The 19,382-nt window shown below is 49.2% G+C and overlaps 1 protein-coding gene across 6 annotated transcripts in view; it reads left to right on the plus strand.

Moving 5' to 3' along the window:
• Positions 1-19,382, plus strand: part of CHST15 (carbohydrate sulfotransferase 15) — an 80,673-nt gene that overhangs the window by 38,039 nt on the left and 23,252 nt on the right. For 4 of the 6 annotated variants that reach the window (XM_018041479.1, XM_018041481.1, XM_018041482.1 and 1 more), the window contains 4 exons: positions 4,451-5,496; positions 6,408-6,747; positions 8,614-8,760; positions 12,001-12,157. In XM_018041479.1, the coding sequence (XP_017896968.1) occupies positions 4,951-5,496; positions 6,408-6,747; positions 8,614-8,760; positions 12,001-12,157 (1,190 nt within the window). In that variant the 5' untranslated portion in view covers positions 4,451-4,950. Of the gene's footprint in view, positions 1-2,690; positions 2,833-4,450; positions 5,497-6,407; positions 6,748-8,613; positions 8,761-12,000; positions 12,158-19,382 lie in introns of all 6 variants that reach the window. The other 2 variants (XM_018041483.1, XM_018041480.1) reach the window with 1 other exon arrangement.

The following is a 19,382-nucleotide window of genomic DNA, read 5'->3' on the forward strand; positions in this document are numbered from 1 at the left end:
CGGCACCGGGACCCCCTGTTCTAAGGGTGTCCTTGTTTTCTCTCTTTGTGTTTTCTTCCAGCATCTGAGATGATGTTATTCATTTGTGACTTTTAAAATTGTCTATTTTCCTGCTATTCCCCTAACTCCAGGTGGGATATAAGTTCCAGGTGAGGCAAAGGTCTCCCTATTATGGTCACTGCTGTACCAGTCCCATCCACTTGGACGAGGGTGGTCTGGAAACCTCAAAGCTCCAGGCCCTGTTCACAGCAATGCACTCACTAGTCATACGGTAGTTGTTTTTAATCCAGTATTTCACATACTATATGCTGGTCAGATGTTTCGATAAAACATGTAAATGTAACAGACATTTTTTTTTCTCTCGAGGAGAGTCTCTGCTGGTGTCTCTCTCCAGACACCAGCTGGGAGTCCTGCAGTTCAGCTGAATTTTTCTAGTAACTCCCTGGAATTAGCACAGCTTTCACGGGTTAGGGGCTCAGTCCTCGGAGACTGGAGCTTCCCTGGTGGCTCAGCGGTAAAGAATCTGCTTGCACTGCTGGAGACTCGGGTTCGATCTCTGGGTCGGGAAGATTCCCTGGGGAAGGAAATGGCAAGCCACTCCAGTATTCTTGCCTGGGAAATCCCATGGACAGAGAAGCCTGGCAGGCTACCGTCCGTGGAGTCGCAAGAATTGGATGCAGCTCAGTGACTAAACCACCAGCACCACCTCTGAGATGGCCCCAGCTTCAGACCTGAGTCACAAGTCTTGAGTCCCCAGGCTACCCACACTTCCGTTCTAATGGCTGCAGGGTCAGAGGTTCCTACAGTCCTTTCTCAAGTTCCTTAAGTTGAATGGTGTGCGGTACTCAGAAAAGCACCGTCCGTACTATCATGGGTTCATTACAAAACAGACAATATAAGAACAGCCAAATGGAGGAGATGCACAGAGTGAGCCTAGGGGAGGGTCATGGGCCTTCCAGGCCCTCTCTTTATACACCACCCTCCCAGCACTTCCACAGGCTCTCCAACCAGAAAGCTCTCGGAATCCTGTCATTTAGAGGGTTTTTATGAAAGGCCTGCAGCTCATGGGGACGCAGAGTCAGACACGACTTAGACACTGAACAACAATAACATTATGTTATGCACAAGTGAGTAAATCATTGGCCACTGGGGATTAACTTAGTCACCAGCCTCTTCCCCTTCCCTGGAGGCTGGAGAGGCAGGGCTGAGAGTTCCAAGCTTCCAAGTTTTTCCTGCTACCAGTCCCATCCTGAAGCTGTCTGGGCCCCCTCTCCCCCTCCAAGAGTCACCTTGCTAACATAAGCTGAAGTGTGGTTGAAAGGGGCTTGTTACAAATGGCAAAAGGTATTGTCCATGTCACCCCTCTCACCCAGGATGTTCCAAGGGTTTTAGAAGCACTGTGTCAGGAACTGAGACAAAGACCAGATATTTCTTTGGTGTGACATCACATCCCCGTCATGTCCTGGTTTCAGGCCCCCAAACCTGGCCGCACCGGCTTCCCTGGTGGCTCAAGTGGTAAAGGATCTGTCTGTAATGCAGGAGATCTGGGTTCGATCCCTGGGTCTGGAAGATCCCCTGGAGAAAGAAATGGCAACCCACTCTGTCTTCTTGCCTGGAGAATCCCATGGACAGAGGAGCCTGGTGGGCTAGTCCATGGGGTCACAAGGAGCTGAACACAACCGGGTGACTGATCCTTTCAAACCTGGACGTGCATCTCGGGTGGCGCCCAGTGCAGAGTCCTCCTTCACGAGGGATCTGGAGAATTAAAGAGGGAAGGGATGAAGGACTGAATTTTAGGAGATAACATAGGATCTGAGTGTTTAGGCTCTGCAGGCCTCTGGAATTGTCTCCCCAGTTTTCTACTCCCATTTTACGAAGTGAGACGTAGAATGGGAGGTCTGGCTGGAGGGTGCCGCTGGCCCAGCTGACAAATCCTCTGGCCTGCTGTGTCCCAGGCCTCTCTGTTGAGACTGTCAGCTACTCTGGCTACTCAGGTCTATTTATTTATTGTGTTTGTCCTAGAAAACCTTTGTTCTGGTTGAGGAATGTTTTGCCCATTCTGGTGAGTCCAGATTTTGTACATTTTTGTCTTGGAGCTTCAAAGACCATGTTTTGGAAAAGATCTAATTAGGCCTCCTAAAGCCAGAGAGACAGAAGGGTGCAAACTGGCTCCCCCCCTGCGATGCTGGCTGGAATCTCATTTTAACCCTGCTTGGCCTTATCTTCGCTGTGTGAAAAATGTTTTCTTGGCTTAGTGATGGGGTTTCTGAGTAGGGGAGCTTGCCCTTTTGTTTCTTTGGTTTGGGAGAATTGTTTGTAGCAAGTGATGGTTCAGGGCTGGTTGAGCAAGTTGGAGGCAGCGGTCTGAGCCTTGAGGTTTCCACGGAGTCCCTCCAAAAACTCTAGGGGATGAGGGGGTGGTGGAGCCTGAGATCTTAGCCTGGTTCTGGGCTGTTTGCTCCCACGTTGCCCTCTTCTCTGTGCTTCTCAGAACTGCTCTGACCCCTGTCTCAGCCTTTACTCACTAGCATTCCTCAGACTGCTTCCTTGAGACATTAGTTAGAACTCCATGGTCAACTATGTTTTGGAAATGTTGTGTATTATAATCCTCTCTTATGGATTCACAGTGAAAAGGTGAAGTCTGCTCTAAAGAAGTCTGTGTCATTTGGGCCATTCTACCTTTCCTCCAGGCAATTTAAGCCCTGAAGACCCATCGACCATGCAGAACATTTTGTGGAGGACATTTTAGGAATACCGCATGGCTATTTCACGGTCATCATGTTCTGATAAAACATAAGCCTTTCTGTCCAAGGGAAGGGGATGTTGCTGCTGGTGAGTTGATTGCTTGGCCTCTCTGCCAAAACGAGGGGGGCTTTATGCAGGGTAACACCACCTTTCCTGGGGACAGTAAGGATTGTTGGAGGGGTGTGTGTATGTGCAGAGGCAGAAGTGAGTCTGCCACCTTTAGCTGATTCTCAGGTGCTAAGGAAAGATACTGTGATGGGATTGCCCATCTTTGATTCCACTTCAGACATTCTTGGCATTCACTGACAATGAAAAAACATAATAGTAAGAGTCACTGATGATGCTATCATTATTCATGTTATCTCTCTTTTATGGGATCCTAAACATGTGTAGGCATTCTGCAAACTCTTCACATGCGTTAGTTGACTTAGTACTTGTTACACACTTGAAAGGGAGATACTTTCATCCTAATTTTACTGGTGAGGAAACCAGAGCTTACAAAGGTTATGCTGCTGGCTCAAGGTCACACATTGCTCATTAGCAATGTTCTACCACTGCTAGAAACCATATAGGTCTCTTTTTTGCTGTTTTTACAATGTCTACAAAGAAGTGTCACTTGGGCAACAATACATTTTATAACTGCAGACTTCTATTAATGGATTTTTAAGAATCATGTTTTCCCAAGGATGATGAAAGTGAAAAGTTGTTTCAGGGTCTGAAGTGTTCTGTTACTCGGGGGAGTACTGCATGTTGGATTTAATTGCTTAATAACTTAAAGTCAAATTTTTTTTAATATGATACAGTCTGCTGAAGGAGAGAATCATTTCAGTGTTTCTAAATTTTCATTAACTTTTGCATCCTACACTGATAATAAATGTTCAGTTCAGTTCAGTCGCTCAGTCATGTCTGACTCTTTGCAACCCCATGAATCACAGCATGCCAGGCCTCCCTGTTCATCACCAACTCCCAGAGTTCACTCAGACTCACATCCATCGAGTCGGTGATGCCATCCAGCCATCTCATCCTCTGTTGTCCCCTTCTCCTCCTGCTCCCAATCCCTCCCAGCATCAGGGTCTTTTCCAGCGGGTCAACTCTTCGCATCAGGTGGCCAAAGTATTGGAGTTTCAGCTTCAGCATCAGTCCTTCCAATGAACACCCAGGACTGATCTCCTTTAGGATGGACTGGTTGGAGCTCTAGGTTAAAAGACTATTAGTGCTGTTCGGAAGGGAAAAAATATTTTCTCTGCCTGCTCCCATCTTAACTACTCTTGGATTTTTTTTTGTTGTTGTTGATTTAAAAGAGTTGTTATTTCAATTCATCCCTCAAATTCAGAGTGACTAACTCTGCATGAATCTAAGAATGATTCCAAGTTGAGAGCAAGGGTTCTAGTCACTTAGCTGTGTCCAGGCACAGACATTACAGAATATGTGGGTTGTGTGAAATAAGATGTGTTTAATAAGGTGCTGGTGGAGCTGGTGTTGGGGTCACATTTGGTGGCAGAGATTGAACTCCAAAGCCAAACAGCAAGGACCTGACACCTCTCCCTTCATCCTATATGATTTTCTGTAACTTGCTTGTGACCTAGCCAGCGTGGCTGAAACTTAGAAGTGGAAAAGAAGTGGGAACTTCTCTCCTTGGAAGATGTTCCCAGGGTGATTGCTGTCATCATCTAATGTAATAAAACCTCTTTTCCTTGTTGTTTAGGTAATCTGACATCTTAAGGATTTTGTTTCCCATGAAGAGGAAACATTTCAAAGGAACATAGGATGTGAAAGAAGAAATCTCCATGGACTCTACATGGATGGTGTTTCTGTCCATCTCTCATTGAGGCCATGAGATCTTCTAATCCCTTGGGTGTTTCCATGTTCTCCAGCAAGAACACGTCCACTTCATTTGGTGCCATGGGAAAAACCTGAAGGTCAGGAAGAAGTGCTCCTGACCTGTGGCTTTTTCCAGGATTACAGAGCATGACAATTGGACATCACTCGTGTTATCTTTCGGAGGTAAACCAAAGAACGTGATCCCTCATTCTCTGGTGGTTTGGCACCTGCTCATTTTTATTCTGGTTTCTGTTGCTTGTGCCTTCCAATCATCTTATGTGATCACTGAGCCATCCTTCAAGTTTCACAGCACAACTTGCAGGGATCCAGACTCCTCAGGGGCTCGCCCATGGCTCAGTGGGCCAGCAGTCCAGGGGCATTATCATGAGGCACTGCATTAATTGCTGCATCCAACTGTCGCCTGACGACGTACAGACACAGCAGGTCAGCTGCCGAGGAGGCTCCCATCACGGTCGCCAGGAGTGTCCAGTGTGCAAAGCAGAAAACAAAATTGTGTTTCGAGTGGACGGTAAGCAGATGAACTTGCTGGCTGTTCTCGAAGTGAGGGCTGATGGGAATGAGAGCTGGGGTGGGTTTTTGCGCTTCAAGAAGGGGAAGCGATGCAGCCTTGTTTTTGGATTGATAATAATGACGTTGGTGATGGCTTCTTACATCCTTTCTGGGGTCCACCAAGAGCTTCTGATCTCATCGCCTTTCCATTACGGAGCCTTCCCCAGCAATCCCAGCTTGACGGAGGGTGAAAATCCAAGTGACGCAAAAGAACATCATCACCAATCCTCTGTAAATAATATTTCATACGTGAAGGACTATCCAAGTATTAAGTTAATTATCAACAGCATCACATCCAGGATTGAGTTCACCACCAGACAGCTCCCAGACATAGAAGAGCTCAAGAAGCAGGAATTGCATGTGAGTAGCCTGATGGGCATCGCTGTTGACTGATTTTAAAGGATGGCTGCTTCCTTTCCTATCATCACCTTTGGCAAGAAAGTGACCAAAAATGTCCCAAGTGTAATAGTGGTAGTTTGACAGCCTTATGGATGAGAGTTCACTGAGAGGGCTGTGTCCACGCTGTTAATGCCAACAGGGGAACTCTGTATTAAATGGCACAGCTAAAATGGTTGAAGGAACCCCCTTTCTGATAATTCCTTTCTGGGATGTTTTGCTTGAAAGGTGGTCCTGGCAGTTAAAATTACTTTTGTAGAACACTCTCTAGTCTGCCCTAAATCACAGTGTTTGTCTCTAACAGCCACTGAAATATACAACTATATAGTCATGTGTGTGTGTGTGAGATAAATCATGGTAGAATGGATTTTGATGGAACTTGTATTTTTATTCTCTTCATATTTTATTTTTATTGGGGTTTTAGAAAAAGCATGGTCTTTGTTTACCAAGTTTACTTTTAGTATTTAGTATCATCCAATAATACTCCCCATGCAAACGTTGTAATAAGCCTCAGTGTAGGATCATATTGGGGAGAAGGCAATGGCACCCCACTCCAGTACTCTTGCCTGGCAAACCCCATGGATGGAGGAGCCTGGTGGGCTGCAGTCCATGGGGTTGCTAAGAGTAGGACACTACTGAACGACTTCACTTTCACGTTTCACTTTCATGCATTGGAGAAGGAAATGGCAACCCACTCTAGTATTCTTGCCTGGAGAATCCCAGGGACGGGGGAGCCTGGTGGGCTGCCGTCTATGGGGTCGCACAGAGTCGGACACGACTGAAGTGACTTAGCAGTAGCAGCAGGATCATATTGAGAACAGAGTGTGTTTTCCCCTCTCGGTGTGTCTCTCCATTTTTATCTCTTTCTGTTGCAGATGTTTTCCGTCATCCCGCACAAATTTCTTCCCAATAGTAAAAGCCCCTGTTGGTACGAGGAATTCACGGGCAGGAACACCACCGACCCCTACCTGACCAACTCCTACGTACTCTACTCCAAGCGCTTCCGCTCCACCTTCGACACGCTGCGCAAGGCTTTCTGGGGCCACCTGTCCCACGCGCACGGCAAGCACTTCCGCCTCCGCTGCCTGCCGCACTTCTACATCATTGGGCAGCCGAAGTGCGGCACCACCGACCTCTACGACCGCCTGCGGCTGCACCCGGAAGTCAAGTTCTCCGCCATCAAGGAACCGCATTGGTGGACCCGGAAGCGCTTTGGTGCGTGCCGCCATGTCCCCATGGCAAGGGTGCTTCAGGAGCCTTCACTTCGTCACTCCTTCCGGGGTCAGGGGTCAGGGTTGGAGTGGGAGCCCTGAGACTGACCCGAGCGGGGCATTCTGGGAGGTTCCAGGAGCGAGGCAGGTGGGGAAATGAGAAAACACGCTGAAAGGTGGAGATTAGAGAGTTCTGTGGTTAGAGATACCCAGGCAGGCACCCAGCAGGACTGCGTACCCCGCTCCTGATCACCTGACGAGCATTTATACAGGGCCGGCAGTGTGCAAGGCCAGCGAAAGGGTGCCGGATGGGCACTCTTCTTGTCCTGAAGGGCCTTGGGACATGTATCATCCAGGTGGACGTTTGTTGGGGCTGTCCGCTCCCAGCTCCCAGCTCAGTGCTGTTCCTGCTGGAGCCCCCACACCCACACCCCTGCACTGGGAGGAGGCAGGACAAAGAAAGCCGGCTGTGTTTGGCCAGGTTTCCACTTCCTGCTGGAGCATCCCGGGACCTGAGCCTGTCACTGAGCTGCTTCCTGCCTCTTCTCTTACCTGCCTGCCCCTTGGGGCTCAGAGGGTCAGAATGAAAGCCCCACGAAGGTAATTCTGGGCCACCCTGCTCACAGTACCCCTTTCCCAGGAAGTTGATGGTAGCCACCACCTCATGACTCCTGCAGGCTGGTTTCTACTCCACCCAGCCCTGAGCCAGCCCGAGCCACCCCCTCAGCCCCCAGGGTCACTGTTTCCTCTCCTCAGCCTTTTCCCTTCTTCCAGGAGACATTTGGTCACTGGAGCTAAGGGATGACAAATGCCAGAGTCTGGGTGAGCCTGGAGGGTGGTTTCCGTGGAAAGGACCTAGGTTGCTTGGAAAGGAATTTTGAAAGCTTTTCTTAGTACAACCTAAGTTGAGATCAACTCTTAGTGTGTTTCTGACAAACGTTTGACTTAATCCTTTTGATGTTCCTCCGAAAGTGAACAGAAGTGTAAATTTGTCTTTTGTAGTTTGGCAACGGCAGCTGTGGAAGCTGGAGTTTCTGTGCTGATCTTTAGGGGGCCCTCCCCTACAGAATTCACTGTCTTTCCCTGTGAAAACCAGGTTCCTGCTGGTCAAGGGGAGAGTCACGGGGGCATGGAGCCTCTGGAGTCTGGTGTTTGGTATCACTTTGAACCTCTTGCTGTTTTGCCTGTGGATACTCTCTCCACTTTCCATTAACCTTGGTGGCTGTGGTTTGGGGCAGTGTGTTGTTAATACATTTTCAAGGTAAATTTACCCACCTCTCAGGCAAGGGACAATTTAGGCTGCTTGTGGCTGGTGCCAGAATCACTCAGGTGTCCATCCAGGGACCATCAGTTCTTCTTATTGTTTGGAGAAATGGATAGACTTCCTGATGGAAAAGAACTTCGGGAAGGTGCTGGGGAGCCCTGACCAAAAAAAAAAAAAAAAAAGATGCATCTGAGCTTTAGAGGACACCTCTGATGGGAGGTGTTTTCTTGTGGTTCATCGTGTGTATTCTGATGCCATTGCTGCCCTGCCCCTGGGGGAACCTCACCTGGTGCCCGTGTTAACCAGCCCTGACCTCCCCGGCCCTCCAAGTAGACCGGGTTATAGTTCTTGAATAGGCGTGCCATCTTTTCAGGGGCTACTGTGCACCCGAGTGGTGGTGTGTTCCACCCCTCAAAGTGCACGTGGCTCAAAAGAGGGCGGCCGGTTTGCAAAGGTCCCTCCGTCTCTTGTAGCTCATGGGGTCAAGCCTTGGCTGCTGCAGCTGGGCCTTCAGACCTTTCCATCCGTTTGTGGTCACTCCCTGGAGGCCACCAGCCCAGCGTGGCAGCTTTGTCCTCAGTAACCCCTGCTTCCTGGTTCTTGTAGGAATCGTTCGCCTGAGGGACGGGCTGCGGGACCGCTATCCTGTGGAAGACTACCTGGACCTCTTTGACCTGGCCGCACACCAGATTCATCAAGGACTGCAGGCCAGCGCTGCGAAGGAGCCGAGCAAAATGAATAGAATCATTATCGGTATGGCTTCCATGGAGCTCCCGCCCTGGGCCAGGCCAGGCTTCACTGCACTTGCAAGCATTTGCATGACATTTGCCCTCAGCTGCTGAGTGCCTGTTTCCCCAGTGACTCCCCCCACTTCTCTCCCCCTGTGTAAAATGTTGATATTGTTTGTGCAATTTTCCATAAAGCAAAAACGTTTAGTAGACTCTCTATTTCCATGGAGACTCAAGTGCACCTGAAGTGGCTTTTTAAAAATGTTGCCGTTTCTTGCTTTTATTAAAGTTAAGCTTGCATGTTGGATTTCTTTTCGAGGTACACCCATCTGGGTAAGTTTGGATGGGGGATCATGAATGCAAAATGAACTGATTAGTCATCAGTTTAATTTTTGTGGCATTTGTACTCCCTGGCCTCTGGGACCCTGTGAAGATGGAAGTGGCCTCTCCTGAAATAGACACATCCCTCGTGCATCGTGGGTGACTGATTGCTGCTGGAAAAGCTTCGGTCTTGTCAACCTAACGCCTTTAGACATTCAAAGTGAGGTGGTTTGATTAGCAATTTTTTTTTTTAATTCACAAGAATGTTTTGTAAAAAACATATCTGTTCACCCTCTCTATTGGATTCAGCTTAAAAGACATTTATCCACTTACACCTCTGAGAGAGAGAAATCGAATCACATATTTTTCTTAAATTGGTTACCTGAGGCAGCGATCTATTTTTTCATTCTAAATCTATTATATTTTGATTCTCTAAGTTCGGTTACACTATCAGTGACTAAGAAGAATTGTAATCAACCATCTGAAAGACGGCTGTTTACTTATGTGTCCCATGTCCAAGGGGACAGACTTACATGCTGAAGCTCTGATTTATTTATTTTTAACTCGAAAAAGCCAGATGAGAGCATACCCTCTTACTCAGTCCGAACTGGGTACTAGCTGTTTTCTTGCAGCCATGAGTTAACACCCAAATTACAAATCTTGACTAATATTTGACTGTGGCTTGAACATACTGTGGGCTTCCCTCGTAGCTCAGTTGGTAAAGAATCTGCCTGCAGTGTGGAAGACCCTGGTTTGATCCCTGGGTCAGGAAGATTCCCCTGGAGAAGGAAATGGCAACCCACTTCAGAATTCTTGCCTGGAAAATCCTATGGACAGAGGAGCCTGGCAGGCTACAGTCCATGGGGTCACAAGAATTGGACATGACGTAGCAACTAAGCCACCACGACCCATACCATGTGCCTCTGGGAAAATCTCATGTTCTTGTGAAAGAGTTAAAAAGCTATACATCCTAGGGTCAGGAAATAGAGCCCAAGCTAATGAATAAATAAAGGAAGGCTTTAGTTTGGTTTTCTCATTTTATTTACTTCTAGATTTAGAAATGAAAACTGAAGACTATATCCATGCTCTGATGTTTACCTGAAGCAGAGTTTGTTGAGTTTTATGGTAGATGGAAAGCTGGCATCTAGCCCGGGCTGTGCCACCAGCGAGCTCTGTGCCATGCGACAAGTTGGTCTTTGTGTTCCTGAACTCAGTCTACTCATCTGTAAAATGGGTTTGTTGGACCAGATCAGTTCTGGGTTCCTCCCAACCCTGAAACTCTGCTTCAGCTTCTTCTGGTTAGATCCCTGGAAGAAGCATACTGGTCTTTCTTCATCTTGGCCAATGGATCATAGAGGGCCCTTTCTTGGTGGTCTGGGCTAATGGCTGGAGTCGGGAAGGACTCCAGTGGCTGGTTCTCTGGGCTGGGGATCAATACATGTGGAAAGGCTGCTGCCCTCTCTCAGGGCTCTCAAGGGCCCCTGCTGTGCCCTGTCAAAGTGCTCAAGTGAAGCTTTGATTGTTTATTGAATTATTGATCTTCCCCTAGGTTGTAAGGTTTGAGATTAAAGGGGATTGTCTGTCTTGTTTCTGTCATCTATCTATAGTGCCAAGCACAGTGCTGGGCACATTTTAGACCCCAAATCAGAGCCTTCTGCATGGATGGATGAAGGATGGGTGAATGATGGATGAAGGATGAATGAAGGATGGATGGGTAGATGGACAGACCGTTAGGTAAATGGACAAGCATAGAACCAGTTCATTTATGAGATTGACAAAATTTGTGCCAACTTAGTTTTAGGTACTTTCCTTGTCCTAATATTCTCTTATTCATTGTGAGTAGAATTTTCAAAGGACTTCAGATGGGCTTGTTTTTTTTTTCTGTGTTCTAGGGTATTATCTCTTAAGAAAAAAAAAAAAGAAAGAAAGAGAGATCAGAATAGAAATACTCACCTGGACATGATTGCACATCCAACAGAATAAATAGGAGCCTGCTAACTCTCCGCATAACCATGATGTGCTCATCAGTGATCAAAGAGACTTAGTCTTCAGGCTCAGATTTTCCCCGAATAAGTGACTTTCAGATGTGTCATATAGTCCCGTGTACGATGTCGGGAAATCGAATGTATAATTAATTGATTGATTTGCCTTTCTTTCTGAATCTCTGAAGACTATTCTTCAAAAAAAAAAAAAAGAGGGAACCAGTTCAAGTCTATGAGACAGAAATGCTGAAAGGTCTGTGTGTTGGCTTCACCCCTGGCCTAGAGTGTACTTAACTGACCTCATCATGCTTCAGTCATGCAGACCGTGATCAAACAGGGGCTAGAACCAGCTTCCTGTTCACCCAGCCAGCACTGAGTGAGTGCTGTGTGCCAGGCCACGGGGTGGGTGGGCACGCAGGACTAAGGTCCCATGAGCCTTCCCGCAAAGCCTTCCTCTTTGAGTGTGCTTGGGGACTGACCCTTGTGATTTCACGGGAAGATTGACGCAGATTGCATGCAGTTTCCTAATGAGAGTCAGCTTGCCTGAACGCCTCCTTCACCCTTGATGCCTTTTGAAGGAAAGGCATCTCAGCGGGCCCTTAAAATGCCATGGAGCAGTGTGCCGTAGGCAAAGTTAAACATCATGAAATTGGGAGGCCAGATGCTCATAGAGGTTTTTCTGCCACATCCTGGAGAGAGGAGCTGGGAGGAAGAGGGATGCTCAGTGTGGCTCAGATCACCTTCGTCTCCCGATGGAGGTCCTTGTGGGAAGGGGTGATGGTGTAGTAGAGGGCAGTCATCAGCCTCCTCTTCCCAGAGTCCAGTCGGCCCGCTTCCTGGGCCAGCTCACCCGTGCACAGCTGTTTTAGATGGCATCACAGCCTGGTATGGCCCCTAGTTCAGGCTGCTCTGCGGGAACCTGTAATTCAGCCCCACTCACTCGCAGCGTTTTCTGTTTCCAGGCGAGGCCAGCGCCTCCACCATGTGGGACAACAACGCCTGGACACTCTTCTATGACAACGGCACAGACGGCGAGCCCCCCTTTCTGACCCAGGACTTCATCCACGCCTTCCAGCCAGACGCAAAGCTGATCATCATGCTCAGGGACCCTGTGGAGAGGTGAGCAACGTATTCGTGGGTCTTTTTGTTTGGGGAAAAGAAAAGCCAGTTTTGAAGGCCAGTCTTCCTTCTCATCACAGACAAGATTTTGCTGCTTCTTCTTTAAATAAACAGGCTTAACATGTGATGTTACTGCTATTTCTTCTGTAAACGTTATTCTTGGGGCCATCTTCACTGCTTCTAAACAAACTGTGGATTGTTTCCTTAGCCATTCTGACCCTAGCCTGCGGGCCTTCAGCCTCTGCCGGTCTGGCCTGGGGATGTGGGACGGCCCTTGAGTGATATCCAGGCATGAGAAATGCCCTTGGAATCAGGGGTGTCGGGTTTCTCTGTAGGGTGTAACTCCTATAGTTCTTTGTCCTCTGCCTTGATTGATGCCTCTGAAAGTGCTAGCTGCACCTTTCCTGAGAGGAAGAAAACGACCGAGCCGCTCTGTTGTGAAGTGCGGTAGCTGCTCAGTGCAGATGAGGCCAGGCTAGCGTGGTCCCAAACAGACTGGGTGAGTGTGGCCTGGCCAGCGCTGGGCCATGCTTAGGTCACTGACAACGGCTGTGTGCGTGGCAGAATCTGAGGGCTGCCAGGACTTAAAATCATTTAGTCCATCATGTCCCCTCTGGCCAGACCAGCACCCCTGCACCAGAGATAAGAGGCTCCATTCTGGTTCAAGAGTTCCCATCCAGAACAACCCAGTTCTGCTTAGACAGCCCTGTGAGAGCACCCTTCCTACACTGACCCCAAGTCTATCTTTTGGGAGTGTCTACACTTTGGACCCATTTCTTCCCCATAGAGCTACATAGATCAGGTTTAATCCTTCTAAATGGGTAAGCCTGTCAGATATAGAAGACATTGTCAGGGCCCCGTGTCTTCTTTTCCTTTGGACTAAATGCCTCTTGTAATAGGGGCTTCCCAGCTGGCACTAGTGGTAAAGAACACGCCTGCTGGTGCAGGAGACGTAAGAGACGCGGGTTTGATCCCTGGGTCAAGAAGATCCCCTGGAGGAAGGCATGGCAACCCACTCCAGTATTCTTGCCTGAAGAATCTCATGGACAGGGGAGCCTGGAGGGCTGCATTCCATGGGGTCACAAATAGTTGGACACGACTGAAGCGACTTAGCACACAGCACAAGGGTTATTATACCCTACGCCCCCACACATGCCAAAGATGTGTGTGAACTTGACCCTGTTGGAAAATAGAATCTTTGCTGATGGACTCAGGTTAAGATGAGGTCACACTGGAGGAGGGTGGGCCCTAACCCAGGAGCTGGTGTCCTTACGGGGAGAGGAACTGTGGGTCCCGGGATCCACAGACACAGGAAGAACGCTGTGTGCGAATGAGGCAGCGGTTGGTGTGATGCTCCCAAACCCCCGAGGACCGCCAGAGATGGCCAGGACCGAGGCCTGGAACAGACTGTCCTCGGAAGCTGAGAGTGAACCAGCCCTGCTGACCCCTGGATTTCAGACTTTGGACTTTCAGAACCGTGAGAGAATAAATTCCTGCTGGAATGAGCCCCACGTCGGTGGTAATTCATTATCAGCAGTCCTAGGGCACTAACACAGCCCTGGTCCCTTCCTTGGATGGCAGACATTCCTGGCCCCATAGCCTTTCGAGTGATAATTGTTTAAAAACGCTTAGAATCTCCTACCCAGATAATCAATATTTTTATTTTGGTTTGTTTTCTTCTAAGCTAATACTTATCTATGCAGAGAAGTGGGGTGTGTGTGTGTGTGTGTACAGCTGTGTGACTATACAGTCTCACATCTTGCTTCTTTTGTTTCGAACTCTTGGCTTACCTCGAAGGACCCCATGTGGGTCTTGGAGTGGCCTCCGTGCTCTGCAGTGATCTGGTCAGAGAGCTGGATGGCCCCTGCCCCGTCCCCACCCCTGCAGACCCCCTGTGGAGGCCATCTTGATGCTGCAGATGGTTCCACTCTGCCCGCTGCACCTCCTCCAGCCTCGGGAGTCCCTCCACACTGGTCCCGAGGCTGCCCTGACCTCGGGGCAGCTCGCCATGTCCTGCCTGCCGCTTCCCACACCTCGGGAGACAGGAATTCAGCCCTTCTGCCCAAGGAGTGGGCTGGAACCCACCGCCCCAGCTTGAGAACAGTTGACCCAAACCAGCAGTGCTCTCGTGTGTACTTGATTACATAACCGTCAGCCTTGAAAGGCCCGGTGACTCAGTGACCCCGTGCTGCCCACAGAGGTGTTTTCACAGCTGCTCCCCCAGGCCACCCCCACTGCAGCTCATGAGGCTGCAACATTCTCTCAGAAAGGAGGGGGGCCTCACTGCTTGGCCAGTGTCTTCCCATCACATCTCGCTCTTCCTCATTCTGAAGAAGTTCACCTGCCTCAACTCCAGAGGGCTGAGGTGAGACTCCAGCTCTGTCACCCCCTGAGCACAGAAATGGGAGCCCGGGGGACGAGGCGCTCACACCAGCTGTAGTCAGACAGGTGTGGGCGTTGCGGTCTGCAGTTCAGCCAGGGCGGGGAGGGAGGGGTAAGTGTGGCACCAAGAGGGAAAGAGCAGCTAGTGGAGCGTGCAGAGAAAGGCCTTTCTGGAAGAGCTGAGGCCAGGTGGGGTTTTGAGGGCTGAGTAAGAGTTTGCCAAGTAAGGAGCGAGGGACATGGTCAAAGGGAAGGAGCATACTGGGCAGGGAGGATGGAGAGTGCAGAGGGAAGGACTGCGTGTTCTCTCAGAGAGCGGAGCCAGCTTCCGTGGGCGCGTCCCTCTCCCCACAGCTCTCATTCCACCTCTGGGGACACGGGAACTGTGAAGACAAGCTTTGGACAGCAAGGGCCGTCACGCTGCCCGGGTTTAGACACGGAACCAGGGGCCAGGGCTGCCCGACTCACCTCTCAGACCTCAGCCCATAGTTCCCCTTTTAGTAGGAGGCCATTCCAAGGAGTCTTGTCTCCTTTTTTTTTTAAGAGCAAATGCTCTGTTTATACTGGGAACTGAAAGTTCTTGCCTTCCTGACACTCACTTAACAGAAAGAGTTCATCAATTACAGTGTTCACTGATTCCCAGTCACATGCTGGGCAGTGCTCTTGGTGCTGAGCAGGCGCACACAGACGCCTGCCCTCCAGGAGCTGCACTTTGTCAGGAATGCGAGGCACTGATCCTCACGCACACGTGATGGTGCGGAAGAGGGCAGGATGCCATGGCAACACAGACTCCTCATGAAGCTAACCCTGTCGCGGGGCTGCTGACTGTATTTCTCATCAACTGCTGTGTCACAAATCACCCAGAAACCTGGCAGCTTAAGACAGCACAGTTAACTATCTTGCACTATCTTTCATGGGGCAGAACCTGGCACAGCTTTGCTCTCCCAAGGCTGTCATCAAGGCAGGGTCTCATCCAAAGGCTCGGTAGGGGAAGGATCTGCTTTCGAGCTCATGCAGTTGTTGGCAGAATTCAGTTCCCCAAGAAGTGTGGGAAGAGGGCCACAGTTCTTTGCTGGCCATTGGCTAGAGGCTGCCCTCAGTACCTTGCCACTGGGCCACCCCGTCATCAGAAGCTGCTTGCTCCATCAGAGCCTGCAGAGGAGCAAGCTGCTGCCAAGTTGGGAGCCTCCATCTTTTGTCATCTGAGCACAAGAGTGGCAGCCCATCACCTTTGCCATATTCTCTTGATGAGAAGCAAGTCACGTGGTCCAGGACACAGGCAAGGGGAGGGGATTACAGGGAATGAATCCCAGGGTGAGGAGAGGATCTTCGGGACCATCTTAGAAGTTACCTACTTCTCTGTGCTGCTCTCTCGATCCTCTGGGAAACCACGCCCTTACAGCCGGAAAGAGAGTCAGTGCTGGCGCAGTGCCGTGTGGAGGGGTAGCGAGCCCACGTGCACAGGGCAGTGTGTGTGTGTGTGTGTGTGTGTGTGTGTGCGTCTTCTGTGGGGGTTACTGACAGCAGCAGCTGTTCCATTGCTTTGTAAACGTTGATAAAGGATGGAACAATAGGAATTTCTTCTTTTTTGAGCCCCATGACTCATGGCCTATCTGAAATGGCTGGCTCATTTCCCATCGCGACCAGAAAGGATGATAAATACCAGGTGTTTAGGTCACTCTTGAAGAAGCAAACACTTGGAGCCCGAGTTCCCATTAGTCTTAACTGGGTCCCAGGCTATCAGCCACTTAAGCCATTCCGTGACCTTGTACTTCTGCAAGTGGGAGATTCCCTGAGTTTCTCCCTGCCCGTGGGATTGGACTGAATTTTTCTTTCCTTGTACAAATAGGCTCAGAGAGGAGTGGGGGAAAACCTTCATTTCTACTTTAAATTCACATTTAGCCTTTATGTCTATAATTGATCAAAGGCAGAGGGTTTGAAAATGTTGGAATTGTAAGCAAAATCAAATCAACCACTTTAAAGCTTCCAGAGAAGCAAGCCCATTTATCTTTCTGGCAAGGAAGAGAGAATAGTGGAATGTGGATGGGATGGTTCTTAGGGCCAAAGGGCCAGCCAACAATTCCTGTTGCCAGTTTCTCTACGTAAGAGATAACGACAATTTAAAATTCAAGTTCCTTGGCTAAATCAGCCCAGTTAATTAAAAAGAAGCCACCAATTACAAGGAGGGTTTTCCTTCATTTAGTTCAATTCTTAAGTGGAAAAGACTTCTTTTCAACACTGCCCACATTGGCCGCCTGCCTGTTCATTTGTGAGACAGTTGATGGAGTTTGACTCAGCGCAGAGGTGGTTACAGTCAGCAAGAAATGCAGAAAATGGCTGGGAGGTGCCCACCCCTTCAACGTACTTTGTTCGAGGGATGCTTGGAGAGTGGTCTTGCACCATCATTCACAGACTTTACCATCCCTGTATCTTGGGCTTCATTTCTCGGGTGGTCTTCCCACAGTGCATGATAACGACCACCTCAGGAGTCTTTGATTTTCACGTCTTATGGAGAGAGGTCAAAGTAGAAGGAGAAGTCAGCTCCATTAAGGGTAGAGCTTGATTTTGACACCAGTGTCTTGAGACCCAGTGTCTTGTCCCCAGTGCCGTGGAACCTGGGGAGTTATTTTCTTTATCTGCTTTTATGAACTGATTTTCTTAACAACCCACTGGGCTGGTTAGATAAATTATTCTCTTCATGGTGATAAGCTAGGAATGGAAGGAATGAGGCTGCTAATGAAATGAATCCATTTCTGTGCAGTTTTTCATTCGGACAGAGAGTGATGAGCAGGAGGGAACCTTTGGATTGGAACCTTGAACCTTTCATGAATGTCGTTCCATCTCCAGAGTGGCTGTTGGGGTGTGTGGGTGGTGAACAGGGACCCAGGATCACTGTGATAGGGATGCAGCCTCAGGGACCACAGGGTCTGTATTTGAACCCCATCTCTGTGGCTCTCTGGCTATGTGAGCTTCAGCAAGTTATTCAACCTCTCTATGCCTCCTTTCTTCCTCATTGATGAAATGAGGGGAAATAGTCCTGTATCTGGGGCTTCTATGGTGGCTCAGACGGTAAGGAATCTGCCTGCAATGCAGGAGACCCAGGTTCGGTCCCTGGGTCAAGAAGGTGCCCTGGAGAAGGGAATGGCTACCCAGTCTGGAATTCCTGCCTGGAGAATTCCATGCAGTAGAGCAGCCAGGCCCACTACAGCCCATGGGTTCGCCTAGAGTCGCACATGACTGAGCAAGTAACATTTTCACGTTCAGTCCTATCGGGTTGTAAAGATGAAGTGACTTAATATGTGTAGTGTGTTTAAAAATGCTGGGCAAATGGTAACTATTATATACTTATTAGTTACTATTATTCAGCCACAATAGTAGCAAGTAAGAATAACAATATCCAGACCAAGCACTCAGATACTCAAGGAAATGTTTATCTAGCCCTCTTGATATGCTGGATGCCCTGCCTACATTGGAGAGCCGAGCCGAGTCCTTCCCGTCTGCCCTCCCGGAGTCTTCTCCAGTGGGGAGGTGGCAGCCTAGCACTCACCAATCACTTTCTTTAGCCTGGTTCAGTGCTAAGTCCTTTTCAGGCATTGCCTCCTCTGAACTTTGCAAGCAGGTGAGAGGGCTGTCTTGACGTGTCACAGCTAATGTGTGTGGGCTCAGTGGGGTTAAGTTACCTATCAGCTGTCACCTGGTTACTAAGTGGCCAGACTGGGATTTGATCGCATGTCACTTGGACTGAGGGGCCAAGCTTTTCATCTCTGTCATAGGTCAGTTACTGGGAGGCCGACTCTGCGGCAGAGGGTACAGGAAGTTTATCAGTTCAGTATCAGTTCAGTCATTCAATTGTGTCTGACTCTTTGTGACCCCATGGACTGCAGCACACCAGGCTGCCCTGAGCTTAACCATTTCCCAGAGCTTGCTTGAACTCATGTCCATTGAGTCAGTGATGCCATCCAGCCATCTCATCCTCTGTCGTCCCCTTCTCCTGCCTTCAATCTTTTCCAGCATCAGGGTCTTTTCAAATAAGTCAGCTCTTTGCATCAGATGGCCAAATTATTGGAGTTTCAGCTTCAACATCAGTTCTTCCAATGAATATTCTGGACTGATTCCTTTAAGATGGACTGGTTGGATCACCTTGCAGTCCAAGGGACTCTCAAGAGTCTTCTCCAACACCACAGTTCAAAAGCATCAATTCTTCTGCACTCAGCTCTCTTTAGAATTCAACTCTGACATCTATACATGACTACTGAAAAAACCATAGCCTTGACTAGACAGACCTTTGTTGGCAAAGTAATGTCTCTGCTTTTTAATATGCTGTCTAGGTTGGTCATAACTTTTCTTCCAAGGAACAAGCATCTTTTCATTTCACGGCTGCAGTCACCATCTGCAGTGATTTTGGAGCCCCCCCTGCCCCCCCCCCCCCACAAAATGAAGTTTGCAGGGCGTGCTTTTGGGCCAGCCTCCGTGAGGGGCGACAGGGCAGGACCGACAGAGGGAGAGGTCACAACAGGGGTCTCAGCCAACCACTTCCCCGAGGCATCTCCCATCCACCGGCCATTGGCTGCGTCTGCCCTGGGGAAGTGTAACCTTGGGTGGTGCAGGTCTTTTGGTGAAGGGACTGAACTTGTGAGCTGTGAGCAGGATGGAGGCTCCCCACTTGGGCAGAGTTCTGTGATCAGTAAGGATGCCAGTCTATGTAGAGGCCTAAGCCTGGACTCAGCTCCTTCACTTGTTTCCACATGAGTGAGAGCAGGACCCTGACCCAGGGCGTGGAGCAGCTTGCGGAGCAGGGAGAAGAGCCGGACTGATGCTTCTGAAATTGCTGTGCGCCCCCGCT

This window comes from Capra hircus, chromosome 26 (assembly GCF_001704415.2).
Source record: "Capra hircus breed San Clemente chromosome 26, ASM170441v1, whole genome shotgun sequence".
NCBI classification, from domain to species: domain Eukaryota; kingdom Metazoa; phylum Chordata; class Mammalia; order Artiodactyla; family Bovidae; genus Capra; species Capra hircus.